This window comes from Vigna unguiculata, chromosome 8 (assembly GCF_037176805.1).
Source record: "Vigna unguiculata cultivar grain cowpea cultivar isolate G323 ecotype 2 chromosome 8, ASM3717680v1, whole genome shotgun sequence".
Lineage (NCBI taxonomy): Eukaryota > Viridiplantae > Streptophyta > Magnoliopsida > Fabales > Fabaceae > Vigna > Vigna unguiculata.
Genome location: NC_140799.1, coordinates 34,032,184 through 34,051,133, shown reverse-complemented (window position 1 = coordinate 34,051,133; position 18,950 = coordinate 34,032,184). Strand labels below are relative to the sequence as shown.

General features: G+C 29.6%; 1 protein-coding gene and 1 long non-coding RNA gene across 5 annotated transcripts; both read right to left on the bottom strand.

The window, feature by feature from the left end:
• Window positions 1–5,812: 5,812 nt before the first annotated feature.
• On the bottom strand, window positions 5,813–8,183 carry LOC146884424 (uncharacterized). The gene is made up of 3 exons (XR_014983979.1): window positions 7,443–8,183; window positions 6,725–6,841; window positions 5,813–6,337 (listed from the first exon to the last, which is right to left on the bottom strand). It is a non-coding gene; the product is annotated as an uncharacterized LOC146884424 (long non-coding RNA).
• A 1,652-nt stretch (window positions 8,184–9,835) lies between these two features.
• Window positions 9,836–18,176, bottom strand: LOC114194559 (putative protein phosphatase 2C 60). 4 transcript variants are annotated; one of them, XM_028084879.2, is made up of 11 exons: window positions 18,020–18,176; window positions 17,474–17,596; window positions 16,742–16,805; window positions 15,762–15,870; window positions 14,924–15,077; window positions 13,399–13,524; window positions 11,779–11,902; window positions 11,549–11,625; window positions 10,858–10,910; window positions 10,667–10,721; window positions 9,836–10,550 (listed from the first exon to the last, which is right to left on the bottom strand). In XM_028084879.2, exons 2-11 carry the CDS (start codon window positions 17,588–17,590, stop codon window positions 10,329–10,331), a joined length of 1,101 nt encoding a protein of 366 aa, XP_027940680.1. In that variant the 5' UTR covers window positions 17,591–17,596; window positions 18,020–18,176; the 3' UTR covers window positions 9,836–10,328. The 4 variants fall into 4 exon arrangements, with proteins under 4 accessions (XP_027940680.1, XP_027940682.1, XP_027940681.1 ...); XM_028084881.2 differs by having other exon boundaries at window positions 18,016–18,150; XM_028084880.2 differs by having other exon boundaries at window positions 18,024–18,145.
• Between the last annotated feature and the right edge of the window lie 774 nt (window positions 18,177–18,950).

Genomic DNA, 18,950 nt, shown 5'->3' with positions numbered 1-18,950 from the left:
TTTAAGTTTATGTAAAACGTCAAAAATATGTAAAAATTATTTAAAAATATTTAAAATTCATATTTAAATTTTACAATTATTTATTTATTATTTTACACCATATTTTAATTATTTTTACTATTGTTATTATCATATTAAGACTAATATATTAATATATTATTATATTATTACGAACCACGAAGCTTTTGTTTCTAAATATTATATTACTTGTTTATTTTTTATATCATATTTTTAACTTTTATTATTTTTAATTGTGAATATTAATGTATTTCCATTAAATTTTTTCAATTTATCATTTTTTAGATTTTGATAATATATTCAATACGAACATTTCTTATAAGTTAAAAATATTTGAAAGTTGTTTAAAGACATTATATGAATCTATTAAAAAACTTACACTATTTCACAATTTTTTTTTGAATGTCAAAATTCAAATTTTATTAATATATTTTTGGTTTAATTAGTCACACTCACTTTCATTCGAAAGCTTCAGTTTGATAATCGCTTTTAGAGAAAATGTTACTGTATATATTTCGAATTCCAATTTTCGAATCTTAATCTTGCAATAATATTGAAATTGAAATAGTTAATTATTTCCATATCTTTAAAATTTTAAAAAATTTATAATTTTTATTTTTTACCTTATATTTTAATTATATTAATATTATTATATTTTATATTTACATTATTACATATTATTATATTTTATAATATATTATTATATCATTATGGATCATCAATTTTTTGCATATTTGAATTTATATATTTTTATCAATAATATTAAAGTATTTATTACAAAAATTAGCTTTTTGTATATATTTTTCATTTTAAATGTTAAATTTAAATTTTGTTATCACATCCTTTTTCTTTTAATGTCTGTTACGTTTTCAAATTTGAATTCAAAATTTATTAATATTATTATATGTATTATGATTAATTTTTCACAACTTAAAACCAAAAAACGATTTTATTTTCAATGAATTAATTTTGAATTTTATTCTAAAAACACACGGAATGAATATATTACCTAATATTATTTGCTGCTTGATGTTTAAAAAAATCAACTATAAGAAAAGTTCGGTTTCGAAGGATATTAAATGAAAAAAAAAATAATTCCCAATGTAAATTCAATATAATTTAATATTATATAAAAATATATAATGATAATATTACATTAATTCTACATAAATATAAATTTATTCTTAAATTAATATTTAAATTTAATCATAAATTGATATAAAGTTAAGAATACAACCATAATCAGTAATATTAGATCAATCAATTTTCAAACACATTAATAGAAGAAGATTTTGGTTTTCAATGCAATATTTTAAAACCATAATTGATATAAAGTTAAGAATACAACCGTAATAAGTAATATTAGATTAATCGATTTTCAAGCACATTATTAGAAGAAGATTTTGCATTTTGTATTAATCCTTAACGATAAATAAAAAAGCAGATAACATCTCCAAAAAAACAACATGATGATATAAAAATTGTATATTTTTTATATACTTAAAATTGATAAATAATATTTTTTGTGAATGTCTTAAACTTAATTATATGTTTGATTGAGTCTCACAAATCATGATTGTTGTTGTTCATAATAAATAGAGTCATAATTCAAAATGCAAAATTCTTGGAAGACCAAAAGATTTCCATTTATTCTTTATATTTTTGACATTTAGATTGGACGACGGAAGTGTTGATTGATAAAGTTCCTCAATTTCATTCTATGAAATAATTTTTAGGTTACACATTTGATTATCTTTATTTATTTATTTATTTTCATGAAAATGTTTGACTCTTATTTTGTAGCTCTTCTTTTTGTTACTTTGGTTATACACTTTTTTACTCTCTTTTAATTGTTTGGCTTGTTCTTTAAGGTTTAAGCAGATCTTCAAGGTACTTTTGCTTTTATCATAATCTTAATTATACATTTTTTTTTCGTTATGTTATGTTCAAATGGATATTCTCAAATTTGGGTCACACATTTAATTATCTTTACTCATTTATGATAATTTTATTTATTATTTATTTTTTGTTTCATGATAATGTTTAATTCTCAATTTTAAGTGCTCAATTGCATAAATCCTTAATTTAATTCAAGATCAAAAGATGAAGAATCTATGTTTAAATTTGAATTATTATTAATTTAATTTTGTTATTTGTGCTATTTCGTTTAAGTGGTATAATATAAATTTTTAATAGTATAAAAAATATTTGAAATATTTTTAAACTTGATTATTGGTTTTCCTTTTATATTTTGTTAAAAAAGAAATTAACCTTTTTACTTTGTTTGATTTTTTTTGTTACGTATGTTAGTTTCTAGAGAAAATGAGCACAGGAGATCAAGATTTGCAGGTACCAAGTCCACCACAGTGTTCACAACAACCAACTCCCTTTCGAAGTTCCAATAATGACAGTCAATCTCCATTGAATCCATCTACGCAAACACCTTCAGAAGTTCATGATGAAATACATTCAACAACACAAGTAGAGCCTGAGAAAGGGAAATTGAAAAGTGTTGTGTGGGAACACTTTGAAAAGATAAAAGTTGATGGAAAATACAAAGCTAAATGTAACTATTGCAAGAAACTGCTTGGTGGAGAAACAAAGAATGGAACAAAGCACTTGCACCATCATACAAACATATGTATTCAAAAGAAGGCTTTAGCAAAAGGAAAAGGGGGACAAAAAACACTTTTTTCTAAGATTTCAAGTGGCTAAAAGGAATTGGCTTGTGGAGCTTATAATGAAGAAAATGCCAAGAGGGAACTTGCAACAATGATTATATTGCATGAATATCCATTGTCAATAGTGGACCATATTGGTTTTATTAGATTCGTGACAACAATTCAACCATTATTTCAACTTCCTTCACGAAATACGATAAAGAAAGAGATACTCGGCATCTATGAACATGAAAAACAAGTTGTTATGAAGTTGATAGATACAAATAAAGGAAGAATAGCAATTACATCGGATATGTGGACTGCAAGCAATCAAAAGAAAGGGTATATGTCTATCACAGCTCACTATATTGATGACAATTGGACATTGCAAAATATAATTTTGAGGTACACCTTTTTTAATTTATAAATTTTCCAGTAATTTTTTTTATGCACCTCTAGAAAGATTATATGTCTTACAAAATATTGCTTAATTTATAGGTTCATTTATGTTCCCGCACCTCACACAGCTGATCGACTTTGCAATGTATTAGTTGATTGTTTGTTCGATTGGAATATTGATACAAAATTGTCTACTATCACTTTAGACAACTGCAGCACAAATGATAGCATGATTGAAAAAATTAAGGATAAGTTGAAGTTGGACACACTCATTAAGAAAGGGTCTTTGCTTCATATGCGTTGTTCAGCACATATCCTTAATTTGATTGTGAAAGAAGGGTTAGCCGTCCTAAAAGAAGGGGTGGAAAAAATTCGAGAAAGTGTAGCATATTGGACAGCAACTCCTAAAAGAATGGAAAAATTTGAGGAAACAGCTAGACAATTGCGAATTTCTTTCACTAAAAAGTTAAGTTTGGATTGCCCAACTAGATGGAATTCTACTTACAAGATGCTTGATATTGCCATATGTTATAAGGATGTGTTTTTTAGGTTAAAGCAACGTGAAGCTCAATACACTTCTTTGCCAACTGATATACAGTGGGAATTTGCAAAGGATGTTTGTCGAAGGCTAAAATTATTTAATGACATCACAGAAATCATTTCTGGCTCCAAATACCCAACTGCCAACATCTTTTTCCCAAAGATTTGTGAGATCAAGATTGCAATAAATGATTGGGTTAAATCTCCTGAGATAACCATTCAAAATATGGCAATACAAATGTTAAAGAAATTTGAAAGTTACTGGAGTGTTATTCATGATATATTGGCAATTGCTTCAGTTTTAGATCCAAGGTACAAGATGGACATGTTAGAATATTATTTTTATAAATTGTATGGTAATGATTTTGATCTGAAACTTAGTAGGATTCGTCAAATGTGCTATGATTTGGTTTTGGAATATCAATCAAAAAAGAATGAAACTTCTTCTTATAGAGCTACATCATTGGAGTTGGGAAAGGATGTTGATAATGATGCGAATGAATTTTTAGAGTTTATGGCAAAAAAGAAAAAATCTAGAACTACAGTTATGAAAACAGAGTTGGATTATTACTTGGAAGAAGATAATTTGCCGGTTACACAAGAATTTGATATCCTATCATGGTGGAAAACAAATGGGTTAAAGTTTCCAACCCTTCAAGCAATTGCAAGGGATGTTTTAGCTATTCCAATAACAACTGTAGCTTCTGAATCTGCTTTTAGTACTGGTGGTCAGATATTAACTTCTCACCGTAGTCGACTTCATCATATTACTATAGAGGCTTTGATGTGTACAAGAAGTTGGATATGGAACTCAAACCATCTAGGTAAGTTACTCAAATTTATTAATATTTTTTGTTAGTATTTTTTGTGAATTCTCATCTAATATTCTACATTTGGTGTTTGTAGGTGTTAAAAAATTAAAAGGAAAAGATGTTCTCATGAGTGAAAATGAATCTGATGAAGAAGGTACATTATATTCTAGTAATTAAAATTTTCAATTTCAATTATTATATCATATCTAATTTTTCATTTTTTTTCTATGTGTAGGTGGATCGAATGCAAATGAAACCACTGATCATTTGTAAAATTAATAAATATTTTGGTTATTATAAAATTTTAGTAATGTGTAATTTTTTAGCTTTTATATAATTATTTGAATTTTATTTAGTTGTTATTTGATACTTTAATTTGAGATTTATACTATTATAATATTTTTCTTAATATTTGACATCATGAAAATCAAAAAGAGTATGTTATTTTAATATTGAATATTTTGATAGTATCATGATTCCGTTGGTGTGATTTTTAAATTTTTTTTATAAAAAATATTTAATTGATATATGGAACAATAAAAAAATGGGTATGGGTATGGGTATAAGAAAATACCCGTTACCCGGTGGGGATGGGGATGGGTCAAAAGTTGTATACCCGTTGGGTTTGGGGATGGGGATGAATTTTTATTATGGGGATGGGATCATGATACCCGTACCCGCCCCGCCCCGTTGCCATCCCTAATTATAACATATATTTGAACATGTATACGTGAATGTTGTATATATATTTGAATATTTCAATTCAAAATATATATATATATACTTATTTAATGAAAAATAAATTTATTATATATATATATATATATAAATAAAAGTATATATATATATATATACTTATTTAATAAAAAATAAATTTATTAATAAATGTGTGCAATCAGGTTTTTTACTATTATTATTTATTTATTGACAAATTTATAAAGTCTAAAGTAAATATATTTTTTATATATTATATATAATAAATATTTATTTATTTGGTTATTTATTCTTCGTTATCTCTCTTTTTATTTTTTTCTTTATTATAATTTAATTTTTGTTTACTATTCACTATTTATTTATTTATTTATAATATTTACGTTTAATAATGGTTAAACTTACAACTCAAAAGAATATTATTAGCTTTGCAATTGTATATAATATTATGTATTACATATTAGATTAGATAGCATTAGATATTTGATAATTCAAAATGACTTTTACTTAATGGAAGGTAAGAAGATTTTTGAAATCAGTGTAAAACTTTTTCAAGAAAGTAGGTAGATTTTTTAAAGTATTTTTCATTTAAAATTATAATACAATAAATTCAAATATAACATTGTATTGAGACACACAAAACCTCTTTGGTTTCTTCATAATTAATGCTAATTAATGGCAAAAACACATTGGAAGAGACCAAAGTTTACATTGGAGGTAGTGTTGGAAGAAACTGAAAAGTTATTTTTATTCTTCTCAACATCTTTTAATTTTGGAGGATGAAAAGTAAGATTTGAAACTGAAAAGTAGTGTTGGAAGAAACTGAAAAATTATTTTTATTTTTCTCAACATCTTTTAATTTTTGAATAATGAAACTTTGTAAAGGTTTTCAAAGTGTCCTCGTATGATACTTACTGCTTCAAAACATTAATTATGCAGACCACCAATTATATTTTTCTTTTGGACATGGCACTCCCTCACTAATTAAATGAATGTTGTATCTTCCCATGCAGACCTTCTCTAACATAAATGTTCTATCCAAAGATTAAATTTTCTACACTAGTTTGTGTGCTATTTTATTTTTAGGAATTGCATAAATGTCTCGAGCACAACTTTGCATCTTCAACAAACATCTTTTGGCTCCCTCATTCTTCTCAAACACCCACCATATTCATCCTTCCAAAAAACATTGCAGGTCTGTTATGTGAAGAATGGTCTGTTATGTGAAGAATAAAATTTGGAAGAAAAAGACAAAAAAATAGAATGAAGTTTTAAAACTGAAAAATTGTTACTGACTATTATCAATATATTAAAGTCATTTAATATTATATATAAAATAATTTCACAAGATAAAATAATTAAATATAAAAAACATATGTTGATAATGTTCAAAAATGCAACTTTGAAGTATGTTACTACACTTTGTTAATTAAAGAAAAAAATAAATGAAGTTTTAAAAACAAAAGATTGTTAGTCAACTCTGTTAATAACAAAATAAGAGATTTTTTAAAGATAACTATTGATTAAACAGGTTTAAAAAATCTAAATCATCTCGCAGATAACTATTGATTCAACCGGTTTCACCTTTCTTATGTTGCTCAATGAGTTCATTGAACTATTTTGCCCAAACTCTTGATGGATGTCCTTGCCTCAATTAGTTAATGAATTTGACAGAGAAAAACTTGATTGAACTGTTAAATACTACAAAGAAAATGAGTTAGATATTACATAGGGTAGAAGAAGAAAAAAACGGACAGAAGAAGAAAAGCATTGACGTTTTTTGGTGATCTTCAATTAGTTAATGAATGACAAATTAAAAGATGGGTCCAACAGGAGAATAATACAAAGAAAGATAGTTAGATACGTAGAAGAGAAAACATTGGACAGAAGAAGAAAAACATAGACATTTTTCGCATTCTTCAATAATTTCATAAATCTCACAAAAAGAACCTTGATCTAATAGACAAATACTACAAAGAAAAATAGTTACATATGATAGAAGAACAAAGAATCGAAGAGAAGAACAAAAGTTTTTACCTTTTAGGTGTTTTCAATGTGTTTAAGAATCTGACTGGAAAACATTCATCAAAAATAGAAATGCTACAAAGAAATGTAGTGAAATATGGTAGAAGAACTAAAAATATGAGAGAAGACAAAAAATTATTATCTTTTTTGTGTTATTTTTCATAGTGTTCATGAATCTCACAAGAAAACATTAATCCAACATAAAAATACTACAAAGAAAAGTAGTTACATATGGTAGAAGAACAAAAAAATCACAGAGAATAAAAAAAGTTGTTACCTTTTTGGTGTTCTTCAACGTGTTCATGAATCTCACAAGAAAACATTCATCCAGCAGAGAAGAAATACAAAGAAAAGTGTTTAAATATGATAGAAGAACAAAAATCGCAAAGAAGCAAAAAAGTTGTTACCTTTTTTGTGTTCTTTGTCGTGCTCATGAATCTGAGAACAAAACATCTTCGAACAAAAAAATACAACCAGTAAAAGTAGATCTGATGACAAAACATTCATCTAACACAGAAATACAACAAAAATAAGTAGATATGAGAGCAAAACATTCATCCAAATATGGTAGAAAAACGAAAAAACGCAAAAAATTAATTTTGTGTTCTTCACTATGCTTGTGAATCTGACTACAAAACATCCATCGAATAGAGAAATACAACAAAGAAAAATAGATTTGGGGTGAAAAACATCCATCCAACACAAAAATACAACAAAAATAAGTAGATCTGTCAGCAAAAAAATCATCCAACCAAGAAATACAACAAAAAAACTTAGTTAAATATGTTAGAACAACGAAAAAATGCAGAAAAATTGTTACATTTTTTGTGTTACTCACTGTGCTCATGAATCTGAGAAGAAAAAAATTGGTGTAAGGTAGATGGAGGACGAACACCGGTGGAGTAAGAGAGAAGAAGAAAAGTTGAGAGGTTGAGAGGAAGAGAGGAAGCTGAAGAGGTTTGATGTGTGCGAGTGAGAAAGAGAGAGAAAAAGCTGAAGTGGTTTGAAAGAGAATGAGAAAGAGGTATTGTGTGTGGAACACCAAGAGTCAGAAAAAAAAATAGTGTGAGAGTGATTTGTTTTTGAATTAATTTTTAATCTTCAAAATTCTAAGAGATTGACACGTAACCATATTTTCCTCTTATAGAAATAAAATTTGAATATAAGTGTTTCAGAAATATTAAAATATTGAAAAAGTTCTCATTTGTTAGTTTAGAATTATATATAATATTAGATACATGTAACTTGTTATTCCAAAAAACGTGTAAATTCTCTGAAGAAATGTTGCAGTATTAGAAAAGTGCACACCTAGGATCTCTTACTCATGAACTATGGCATAACATGGTTATTTGTTTAGACATAATTGGAAGTTTGCTTCATTTTTGTACTGATTTAGTTCAATACCATATTTAGAAGCGGTGCTAATCAGTGCAGGTGAAAATTATTACCATGTCTTTAGTCTTAATTATTTTTTATAATCATTTTCTTGTAGGATTATTTTGTTTGATACACGTTTTGTGTAATCCAGTTTTATGTTAATTAGCATAACTATTAGAAGAAATGCAATCTAAATTTGCTGTGAAGAGAAGAGAGAAAAGACTGGATACTTTAAACCCAAAGTGAATAACTATCTCTCTTTAATTCTAAACAACTTATCTTATTTGTTCAAATTAATTTCCATGTACAGACAATGTATTATATTATTAATTAGGCAGAAATTGTAATTAATATGATTTTTTTTAATATTTATTAAATAAATTAGCAACATAACGTATATAGTAATTTCCGATTAAATTAAGTTTTATACCTTGGATATATTTTTTCTTACTTATCTTCCTTACAACACGCAGTGTTTAGAAATGGGTCCACGAAATTTATTCTTGGGTTTGTTGAAAATCTACTAGTTGTGTCTTTTATGATTTTTTATTAAGTTAAGCTAATGTTTAGAATGAGAAGATGTGTTGAAAAAGTATTAGAAATAAAATAAAGAATTAATTGAGACGTGTGAACCTTTGTCATGAACTGCTGAATTACTTTTAATCTGATCTATTTTACCAAAAACTCTTTCCTCATTTATATGTGATGAGGCTGCATCCCTTAGTAAGTAAAATAAATGTTTGAGTTTAAAAAAAAAAATTACAGTTATTTTTCAAACTTATTATATCACTCTGTTTCTAATATATTCAATGAAATAATAAATTCATAGCAATTTTACAATAATTGATCACGATCACAATTGTAAACATATATTTATCTAAAAATATAATCTTATATATTTGTATTTATAAATTAAAATACATATTTAAAAGTGCTAGTTTTGTTTTCTCCATTCTATTAAATTAGACGTCATTAATATTTTCTCTTAAATATCTTTTAACATACATTCATAACTGGCCAAAAAACGTAATATCTATTTTATCGTTATTTATATATACTTGAACTTATTAATTGTTTGTCTCATTTAGTTATACTTAATAGGAGTTAATTTGAACCTTTAAAAAGGTAAAATTATACAAAGAAAACATCATTGCACGAAAAGTAGAATTCACTAAAAAAAATAAAATGTAAAGTATTAATTTTGAAATTTCTGATATACCAAGACCCCAGCGATTCCCAAATATGTTTGTTTGTTGGAACCAGTAATAATCTCCGTAAATAGAAACCCAAAAAGAAAATCAAGGAGCAATTATAATTTCCAAAAGAAAAATTTAACAATGACAACAATTACCAACACTGGTAGATGAGCCCCCAAACAAAGGGTTGGAAATGAAAAAGGAACAAAATCCTTAAGGAACTGATCATGGATCATGAAATAACTTCAGAATCCAGACACGTTCGTTCGTTCTTTCTACGCATTCTGCTGGTCCACACTAATTGGCAATGGTAAGTTTGCAAAAGGTGATTTTAGTCATCCGGTATACATCAGTATGCTTTCTGATTCTTTTTTTCTTTTCCGTTCATATTCTAGAAACCTCACACTTATGTACAAAACCAATATTGGCCCCATGGATTAGTTTGTCACAAATTTACAATCCCCTATTGAGAATTAACACCCTGAATTTGGATATAAAATGGTTACCCAAGAACCTCCTCTGCTTACCGATGCTTCAACATCAACACGCACTAAGATACTGGTGACTATCAAGTCATTTTCGAAATTCTCTCACTTCGATTCTACCTTTTTCTCTACTTTTTTCTCTGAACTTTTATCGGTTTCAGGTGGTTGAGCAGACGATTGGGGCTGGTTCGTGGCAGAAACATCAGCGCTGGAAGGTTTTTTGAACTGAATCAAGATCATGGTCATGTTATCACATCCCTCACCACCAGCTGTTGGTGCCAAGCACCTATCAAACACTTTCTCACAAACCGCAGAAAGTTTATTCTCCTGCGCATTCATGATATTTAATGAATGACACCACCAAATTTGAAATTACAACAAAGTGAATTTTGTATTCAAATCATTTTCTATCAGTAAATTAAAGGTAGCCATAAAAAACTTACCGTCTTTAACTGTTGATGTATGAAGTCCACAAGCTGTTGGCTAGACATGCAATCCCTACAGAGAGTTTATATATAAAAGTAAATTATGTGGTGAATTACAAAATAAAGAATAAGGACTTTTTTGCCATCTATATAAATTTGGTAATAGCAATGATGCTTGTACAGGAAATTTAAGTAGCCAAGTAACCTACCATATTCCATCACAGGCTAACACAAGGAATTCATCATCATCACAAAGTTCAACCTGTTACATAGAGTATACGAGTATCCGCATAAATTTGAATTGGAGCAAAAAGGTAGAAAACAACACTACAAAAGAGCATCATCTCGCTTTAACACCTTGCTTGTTGGGTGTAAAATGAAGTAGAAAGAAATAGTAACGGGATAAGATAGAAATATTAAATTTCTATCTATTGTTCGAGATAGATAATCTCTCTCACATTTTTTATTTAATTTTTAAATATTTTATATTATAATATAAAAATAATAAAGAATAATAAAGAAAAATTAATGTATTAAAATTAATTTTAATTAATGTAAAAATATTTTAAAATAATTTATTTATTTTTTCCACTATAGTTTCTACTCATACAAACAGGCAGAGACTCTTTTTTCACTTCTCTCCATCTTTTATTTCTATCCATCCAATCAATATATCGTTTCTCCTCTATTTCTCATTTATTTCTATTTTCATGTTTCTTTCCTCTCTATTTCAATATGTTTCTCTATTGGAGTGATGCCAAAAGATGTATAATGAATTCATGTTATATTTCTTCGAAGATATTTTTGTATAACTTCAAAAAAGACAAAGGTCCAAGAAAGAGGCAATCCATAAATATTAACTTAATTATAAAATAAAATAATGCATATGGCAATACATACTGAAGTTACGTCCGGATCAGCAGTCACGATCTGCTTTTCGGCAGGCAAATACTTGTTCTGCTTGAACTCCATATCTCCTGGAATAGAAAGAAATTAATATTACAGAACACTTTGTACTGGTGAAGGAAATAAAAAATATCATGGCAGCAACTATAAAACATTCAGGAAACAATAAACCCTCACATTTTTCTTTACATTAAAAATTTATAACAAAAAAGAATTTCTACTACCAATTGCTCTAGCCAAGTTTAAACTTCCATTGACCCGTCCAACTTGAATGAAACCACCAGCTTTTAGAATCCTGTCTTTCTCAGCCTCAAGATCAGGCTTGTGATCCTTAGATAAATTGTGTGCCTGCAAATAAAAATTCAGTACATAACTGTGAATATTGCCAAAAGATGGCTGTCCCATGCACAAAAGGTATCTATTCACAGACACTAATTCATTAAATCTGAGTAAATTCATAATTTTTGGAAATAAGTCAGAAACATTTAGTGTGTTGACAGGTACAGGAGAAATTTAGACTTTGGAAGGATGCATTTAGATGCCAAAATTAGATTGTGTGATATCAATACAATAACAATGTTTTAAAATATCAATGTCCTTAGTCCCTCTACCTCATACCCTATTTGCTTGAGTAAATAAAGAGGAAGGAAAGAGCGAAAAGTAAAAAGCAATCATTCATGTTTGTTGAAGGATCTTGCACTCAAAAAAATTTCATCCTAAAGTTGGGGCAAATGTTTTCTGCATTTGATATTTGTTTTCCGTTTTTTAAAAATTAAATAACTTTTTATAACTCAAGATAAAAAAAAAAAAAAATCTAATTTGAATGTTAACAAAAAAATAATGCAGTACAAGGTTTACAATTTTTTGTTAAATTTAACGTTTTGTATTATTATAAAAAAAAAAACTTGTTATATAATACATTTATTTATTTCTACTTACTCTTCCTAGCATCCAAGCTAGGGATGAGCATGAGACAAGCTAGGCTGAGTTTATCTTAATCCCTAAACAACTTGAGATTTTTATAGAGCCATTTATGTGAGATCATGCCTGACCCATGAAAAGAGAAGATAAAGAGACAAGAAAATTATACTCGTAGTAACATTTTTTATTATTTATTTCAATAAAAATATATTTTATAATGTATATTTCAAAACAAATAAAGAAATATCATGTTAACAAATTATGCATTTGCTTGATAAAGTTTTACTATAAATAAGAAGAGTTAGATATAGTGGCCATATGGCAGAATGGCGTGGCCAATTTCTTGCCAACCACCACCATCATAGGCAATTTGTGAAGGAAGGCCCCCCCGCTGGTGGGGCCATAAGCCGCAATGGCATGTTTATAGGGAGAATTTTTGCCTTCTGTCATGTTACACCATCTGCCATTGATGATAACACTGCTATAAATATATAATTGCTAAAAACTCATTTTAAAGAAAATATAAGACGTCGGACTAGGTTGAGATGAATGAATCAACCCAAGCCTACTCTCAAAATACACTGGATCAATTTTATAACACCCACCAAAATCAAACGGAGAGAATTTTCATCCTTTTCTTCTTCTATCTATCCAAACAACATTTTCCTACTCTATTTCTTTTTTATTTCCATTCTTCTTGTTTCTTTTCTCTATCTATTTCACTCAAATGTAAACACACCTTTTATGTTAACAAAATTAGTACAGTAAATCAAAATACTGTACCGAAATATCCATCTCAGAAAACAAAATTTTAGGCAGAATTAGCACCCTTTATAATCATGTATCTGCACCGTATAACCTTACATTGCATGCATGCTGAAACTAGAGAAGATAAAAAAACTGCATCAAGAAGGTGAGAATACCTGGCCTTTCCTTGACAAGACGCATCTAGAATCTCCAGCATTACCAACAACAAGTTTCTTTCCTCGGATAACAGCTACACAAGCTGTGCTTCCAGAGTTTGGTCCAGTAAAATCAGAATGGGGTCCCTAATTTACACCATAACATTCTTAATTCAGAATAAAACTTTCTACAATAGGACTCAAAACTTGAATGCCCAACATCAGACCTTACAACTTGTAGTTTCTTTATTGACAAACAACAATTTGAAGTCTTTTTTTTTTATAGACAAACAACGATTTGAAGTCTTTTTTTATTGACAAACAGAATTTATTATGTGAAATTACACTCACTTCTGCCAAGGTCTTCTCAATTAATATTCACAACCCCTTAGTTTTTAAACAAACACCTAGATGCCTTATTGGTTTAACCAAGTGTGACGCCCACGCCCTTATTTCTGTTTAACCAAGTGACACCCCCTATAAAATAACAGACAATACTACATTAACAGCAGGCATCCACGAGACTTCATTCACAATACACCCTGTCATTGACTATACGTACAAATGCAAAAGCAGTTGTTCGTTGAAGAGAGAGACAAAGCTATATTGTGCGCCTCCAACTTCTCAATAATTTTGCTATGTATTACTAGTAAAATGCTCGCTCTTTCTTCATGTTCTTTTCACTGTTACCTGGTATTTTTGGGAGAAAATTGATATTTAGGCAACATAAATGAAGAGAACCAAAGTTTAAAGGGTTAACCTTTGATGCCTATCCCTAGAGGTTAGGGTTTTCTACAATATAAAATATGGGTGGATGCCTTTTAAGAAAAGGGGAGTGCGATTTTCCCAGGTTGTTTGGAAAGAAAGGAAAGATACAAAGCTATAGGATAAGATATCCTCAAAAACTAAACCTTTTAAGAAAAAGTGTGTGCAATTTTCCCAGGTTATTCGGAAACAAAGGAAAGATACAAAACTATAGGATAAGAATCCTCAAAAACTAAACCTTATAATATGTAGCAGTAATCACCAAATCAGAAAGGACCTTCTTTCACAGTCAAATTGTGACATACGTCATGACATCTTAAAAGAATTGGCTTTTAATGTTTATGTTGATTTGTACACAAGTTTATCACTGTCATATTGAACAAGCACTATAAGTATGAGATAGACAAAAATACAGAACACATGAAACAAAGCTAAAATAATGAAATTCTAGCATAGAGAAGCAAAGTATCACCGTATGGTTTAAGAAAGTAGTAATTCATAACTGCCAAATGCAGTTTAGTTTATAAGCAGTTTAAGCAAAGAAAGTTGACCTAATAACTCGTCAACTCTAATATGCACATTAACGCATACAAAAGTATGTTAAATGGATTTTTTTAATAATAGATTTACATTTAAATAAATAATCAAAAAGAAAATGCTAAGCTATAATTAGAAAAACTTCCTATATATTTACTACAAGCTTAAATTGCATACAATAAAACCTTGGCAACATGCAGAAAACCAAGCAATTATGATGCACAAAATTTGTTTTAGTTTTTACCTCCTCAAATGCCCAATCATCGATACTCTCATTGGCTTCACTGCTCCTGGGAGACCAAATAAAGCCCTCTAACATACCAGATAACTTTTCTATTTTATCCCCCAAGACTGCTAATTCTCTCCACCCTCTTTGTCCACGCATCATCTCATCCATTCTGCCAATATGAAGGAAAATTAAAAAAAAAAAGTGACATAATTTTGATAGAAGCAGTTCCATCTAAATGTCATATGAACATTTCCATTTATGGAAATGAAACTTATGGATCTATAAAGCACCAAATGTACAAATGATTTTAATCATGCAGGAAAATAAATATAACTAAAAATAAACACAAATTCTGAAAATGACTTCCAGATCAGGCCGGTGACATTACTAATCTTTTGTTGGAGATCCCCCCACGACTTGAGATATGAATAAATTATAGTATATAAGTTGGTATAAACATAATCTTACAAGGCCAGTCAATGAGAGGTGGTGTTAGGTTTAAGGTCTACTTTTACCAAGTAAAAAGACTACAAAAAAAATGAAGAGATGTTTTGAAACATCTGTAACACAGAAGAAAAAAGAAAGGAGAAGAAAATTGTTTTAATATTATTTATAAGTGTCTCTAACTTGGTTCACAGCTATATTTTCCTTATGCCACATCTCTCCTAGGGCATATATAGTAGATAGATGGAGTAAATCATTTGGTGCAAAAGTTGAACACATACCACAGGGTTGAGCCTAAGCCAAATCAGCTTTTACATGTAAAGAACATCTACATACTGTACCATCCCCTGACTTTTATCGGCATCCAATAAGATTAATGAAAGCTCTAAACATAAACAAACATGAATACCTAAGAAAAGATTTTTGTAAAGATGTGCTTATATCTCCAGCTTGGTAAGATTCACTCTTCAGCACCTGCTGGTGTAGATACTTGGCACAGAATTTAGAAACTGCTTTGCCTGCAATTTCATGAGACCATATTGAGGATTATAAAACTAGAAGTAGACAATAAGTCATAAATGTCAGGACCTCTAGGCCATTACCCTCATTTTGAAATCATTTAAGATTTACAAATTTCTCAAAGTCCTCAAGTGAGAGCTATGAATCATGATCAATATTCTTGAGTCTGAATGGCTAATACTCTAATATAGATAAAGAACACACACACCATAAAAGAATATTCCCCCCTCCCCTTTTTCTCCTTTAATATAGGCTGCAGAACAAAGTTTCAAATAAATAAACAAAAATATGGGCACAAAAAATCCTAATAAGATATAGTATGCCAAAAATGTTTAACCTTAAGGGTTTGTTTGGTTTGTCAATAGTAAAAATTGTGAACCACATATTACATTATGTAAGCAAGGCTGCAACGTGGCAAGTATCAGAAACGGGAAAAAAGAAAACTTACGCAGTATTTATGTTCAATGATAAGTTTGAAAGAATTATAATTCCTATAATGTTGTTATTCACATTTTGAGTGACATTGGTCAACAGGGCAGATAGGGTCAAAAAAGAAAACGAAATCCCAATCAATGTCCCGAAAAAGAATGTCAGCCGGTAGAACCCACCCATACTAAGGTGAGTTCTGAAGGGAGTTCCAAAGTAAAAATCTTCAAGCCATATCAAATATTAGAAATGTGAAACCACTTCGTAAGTAATGAAATAAATTTTCTTATAGATAGTTTAGAGGGAAATTTCCAATGGTGAGTTACAGATCAAATTAATTTAAATTTAAAAGAATCGGTAAGAAATCATTTCTTCCTTGCTTAAGAAAATGAGTATGGACACATTAGATAAATACAATTGAAAACATAAAGAGCTGATACCGACCTCCATGGCCATCATAAACGCCAAAGTAAGATGTAGACTCGTCCAAATATGGGATAGCTGCATGCTGGCAAGCAATGTAAGAGAATTAAAAGTTGTGTACACCATGAATGGGCTGTAATATAATAATGAGCTGCTGAAGACTGTAGTACAAAAGCATTAGGTACACAAAGCATCTACGTCATACATATGAAATTCACTTCCAAAGAGAAGCAATTTCTCATGACTAAAACTACTCTAGAGGAGGGAAATTTATTCCTCTGAAAATTTGAAAAACTGAGTTAGATTTGCACAATCACATCAATAGGCGACGCAAATGACTTTAATTGAAGTGCACAAATAAGTGAAGTCTTGTTCTCTTCAATATAGAAGATTAACAGGGAAACTTCGTAGTCAATAAGCTACATTGAACACAAGACACTGCTCCTTTAACAAACTTCTCAGTCAATTGCGCAAATATCAAATTTAACTCGTTAGCCACCACTCGACTCACTATCACGTCGATATGTATACCGTAAATCTAGCTTAGGATATTCGTTAAACTTCGTTGTCAAAATAGCAGTGTCAATGAACTCAAACTAATCTTTTAACATAACTCCCCTCGAATGCAACCAAAGCATCAAATGTTCAATTGCATAAAAAAAACAGTGAACACGACACTTGTCGATGGCAACATAAAAACCAAGTGGAAGCAAATGACACAAGACGCAGAAAAATAAGGAGGTAATTACTTACAGCATCTTCCATGGAAGCCCGCCAACCCTGCATGGAAGACAAACCGAACCGCAGCTTGTCGTTCTCGCCATCTTCAGATGCCTTCTCTGTTTTGGGAGCGCTGAGATATATCCCCATCTCAAACTACAATCACACAAGAAACACCATTGAATCACAAAGGACACTACATCTACGCATCATGACATCACATCACACCACAGAAAGACACATTTCAATCCCGAACAACGCATTCCAAAAAGTCAATCTAACCATATCCGTCCGCCAGCATGCGATGCAACATGAAAAAACGAAATGCTTCAAGCGAGTAAAAGGCATGCAATGTAATCGGAGAGCAGCAGACACATCGAATCGGAATGCATCAAGATTCAAGATAAAGTCGAAACCAATGATGAATGAAATGAACAGTACAACAAACGAGAATCAAACAATTGAAATGGTGACCATACAACCATAATCGCAATCGGCAGCGACGAAAGGAAGCGCGCAAAATGAAATAGCGAAACAGAAAATCGACAGAGAATAAGGGTTTGACGGAACAGTACTCACTCACTCGTGTCCGCAAAGTGGAATCGGAAAAGAAGAGAGAGCGAGCGTGTTGTGTGTGTACGTGCGAATAGGAAGAGAGAGAAAGAGAGAAAGAAAAGAAATGATGTATTATTTGTGTGGAAGAAAAGGAAGAAGCAGAAAAGGATCCTTTTCTCCGTTGCCTCTGATATAGGAAGGGCTGTTTCGGGTTAAACCAACGGCTGCCACGCGCCTTTCGTGTCACCACCTCTTTTATTTTTAAATTATTAAATTTTTATTAATTTATCAATTTCTTTATTTTTTTAATATTTACTCCGGCATGTTCTGTGTTGCTCTTTATCCTCATCCCAAGGAGGAAGCTTCTTTTTTCAATCAATAATGTAACTTCACTACCCACAAACACATAAATCAATTGCTACTATTTTTGTATTCTATGTAACTTTCAAATGTGCCTTTGCTTTATTTATCATAAAATATACAAGGGTGCACAATTATGAGGATGGGTATCAATAAACTAATCAAACATCTAATTTCCCAAATCCCATGGCCGGTTTCAAAAAGATTAGTGCAACTTGGCTCGTAAATTTATTTATTTATTTTTTTTGTGTATCACTCAACTTAATTCATGTAATTTCTATTGATTATTCTAATTTTTACATAGTTTACTAAAATATAGTTAAGAACGGTGAACAGATCTAACTTATTGGCTTGTTCTATATACTTGTGAAGTTGCTGGTTTTAAGGATAAAGTTGCTTTTTTTAGGGATAATCATGTGATTAACACCTAGTGTAGGGTATTTTATAATAAAATATTTTAAGCATGTTGCACCTTGTCTTGTTAAACATTTCATCCCATGTGCCAATGTTTTCCCTTCCGTTTCAAAACCACTCAAACCTTATACTATTCCTAGCCCAAGTTTTTGAAATTTCCTTTTGCAGTCCTGAGTTTCCC

Coding starts and splice junctions, on each gene's coding strand:
- LOC114194559 (XM_028084879.2), bottom strand. CDS start 17,590: ATGGGGATATATCTCAGCGCTCCCAAAACAGAGAAGGCATCTGAAGAT. Junction 15,871..16,741: donor CGTTTATGATGGCCATGGAG/GTCGGTATCAGC, acceptor ATGAAATTGCAG/GCAAAGCAGTTTCTAAATTC. Junction 10,551..10,666: donor TACATCAACAGTTAAAGACG/GTAAGTTTTTTA, acceptor ATGAATGCGCAG/GAGAATAAACTTTCTGCGGT.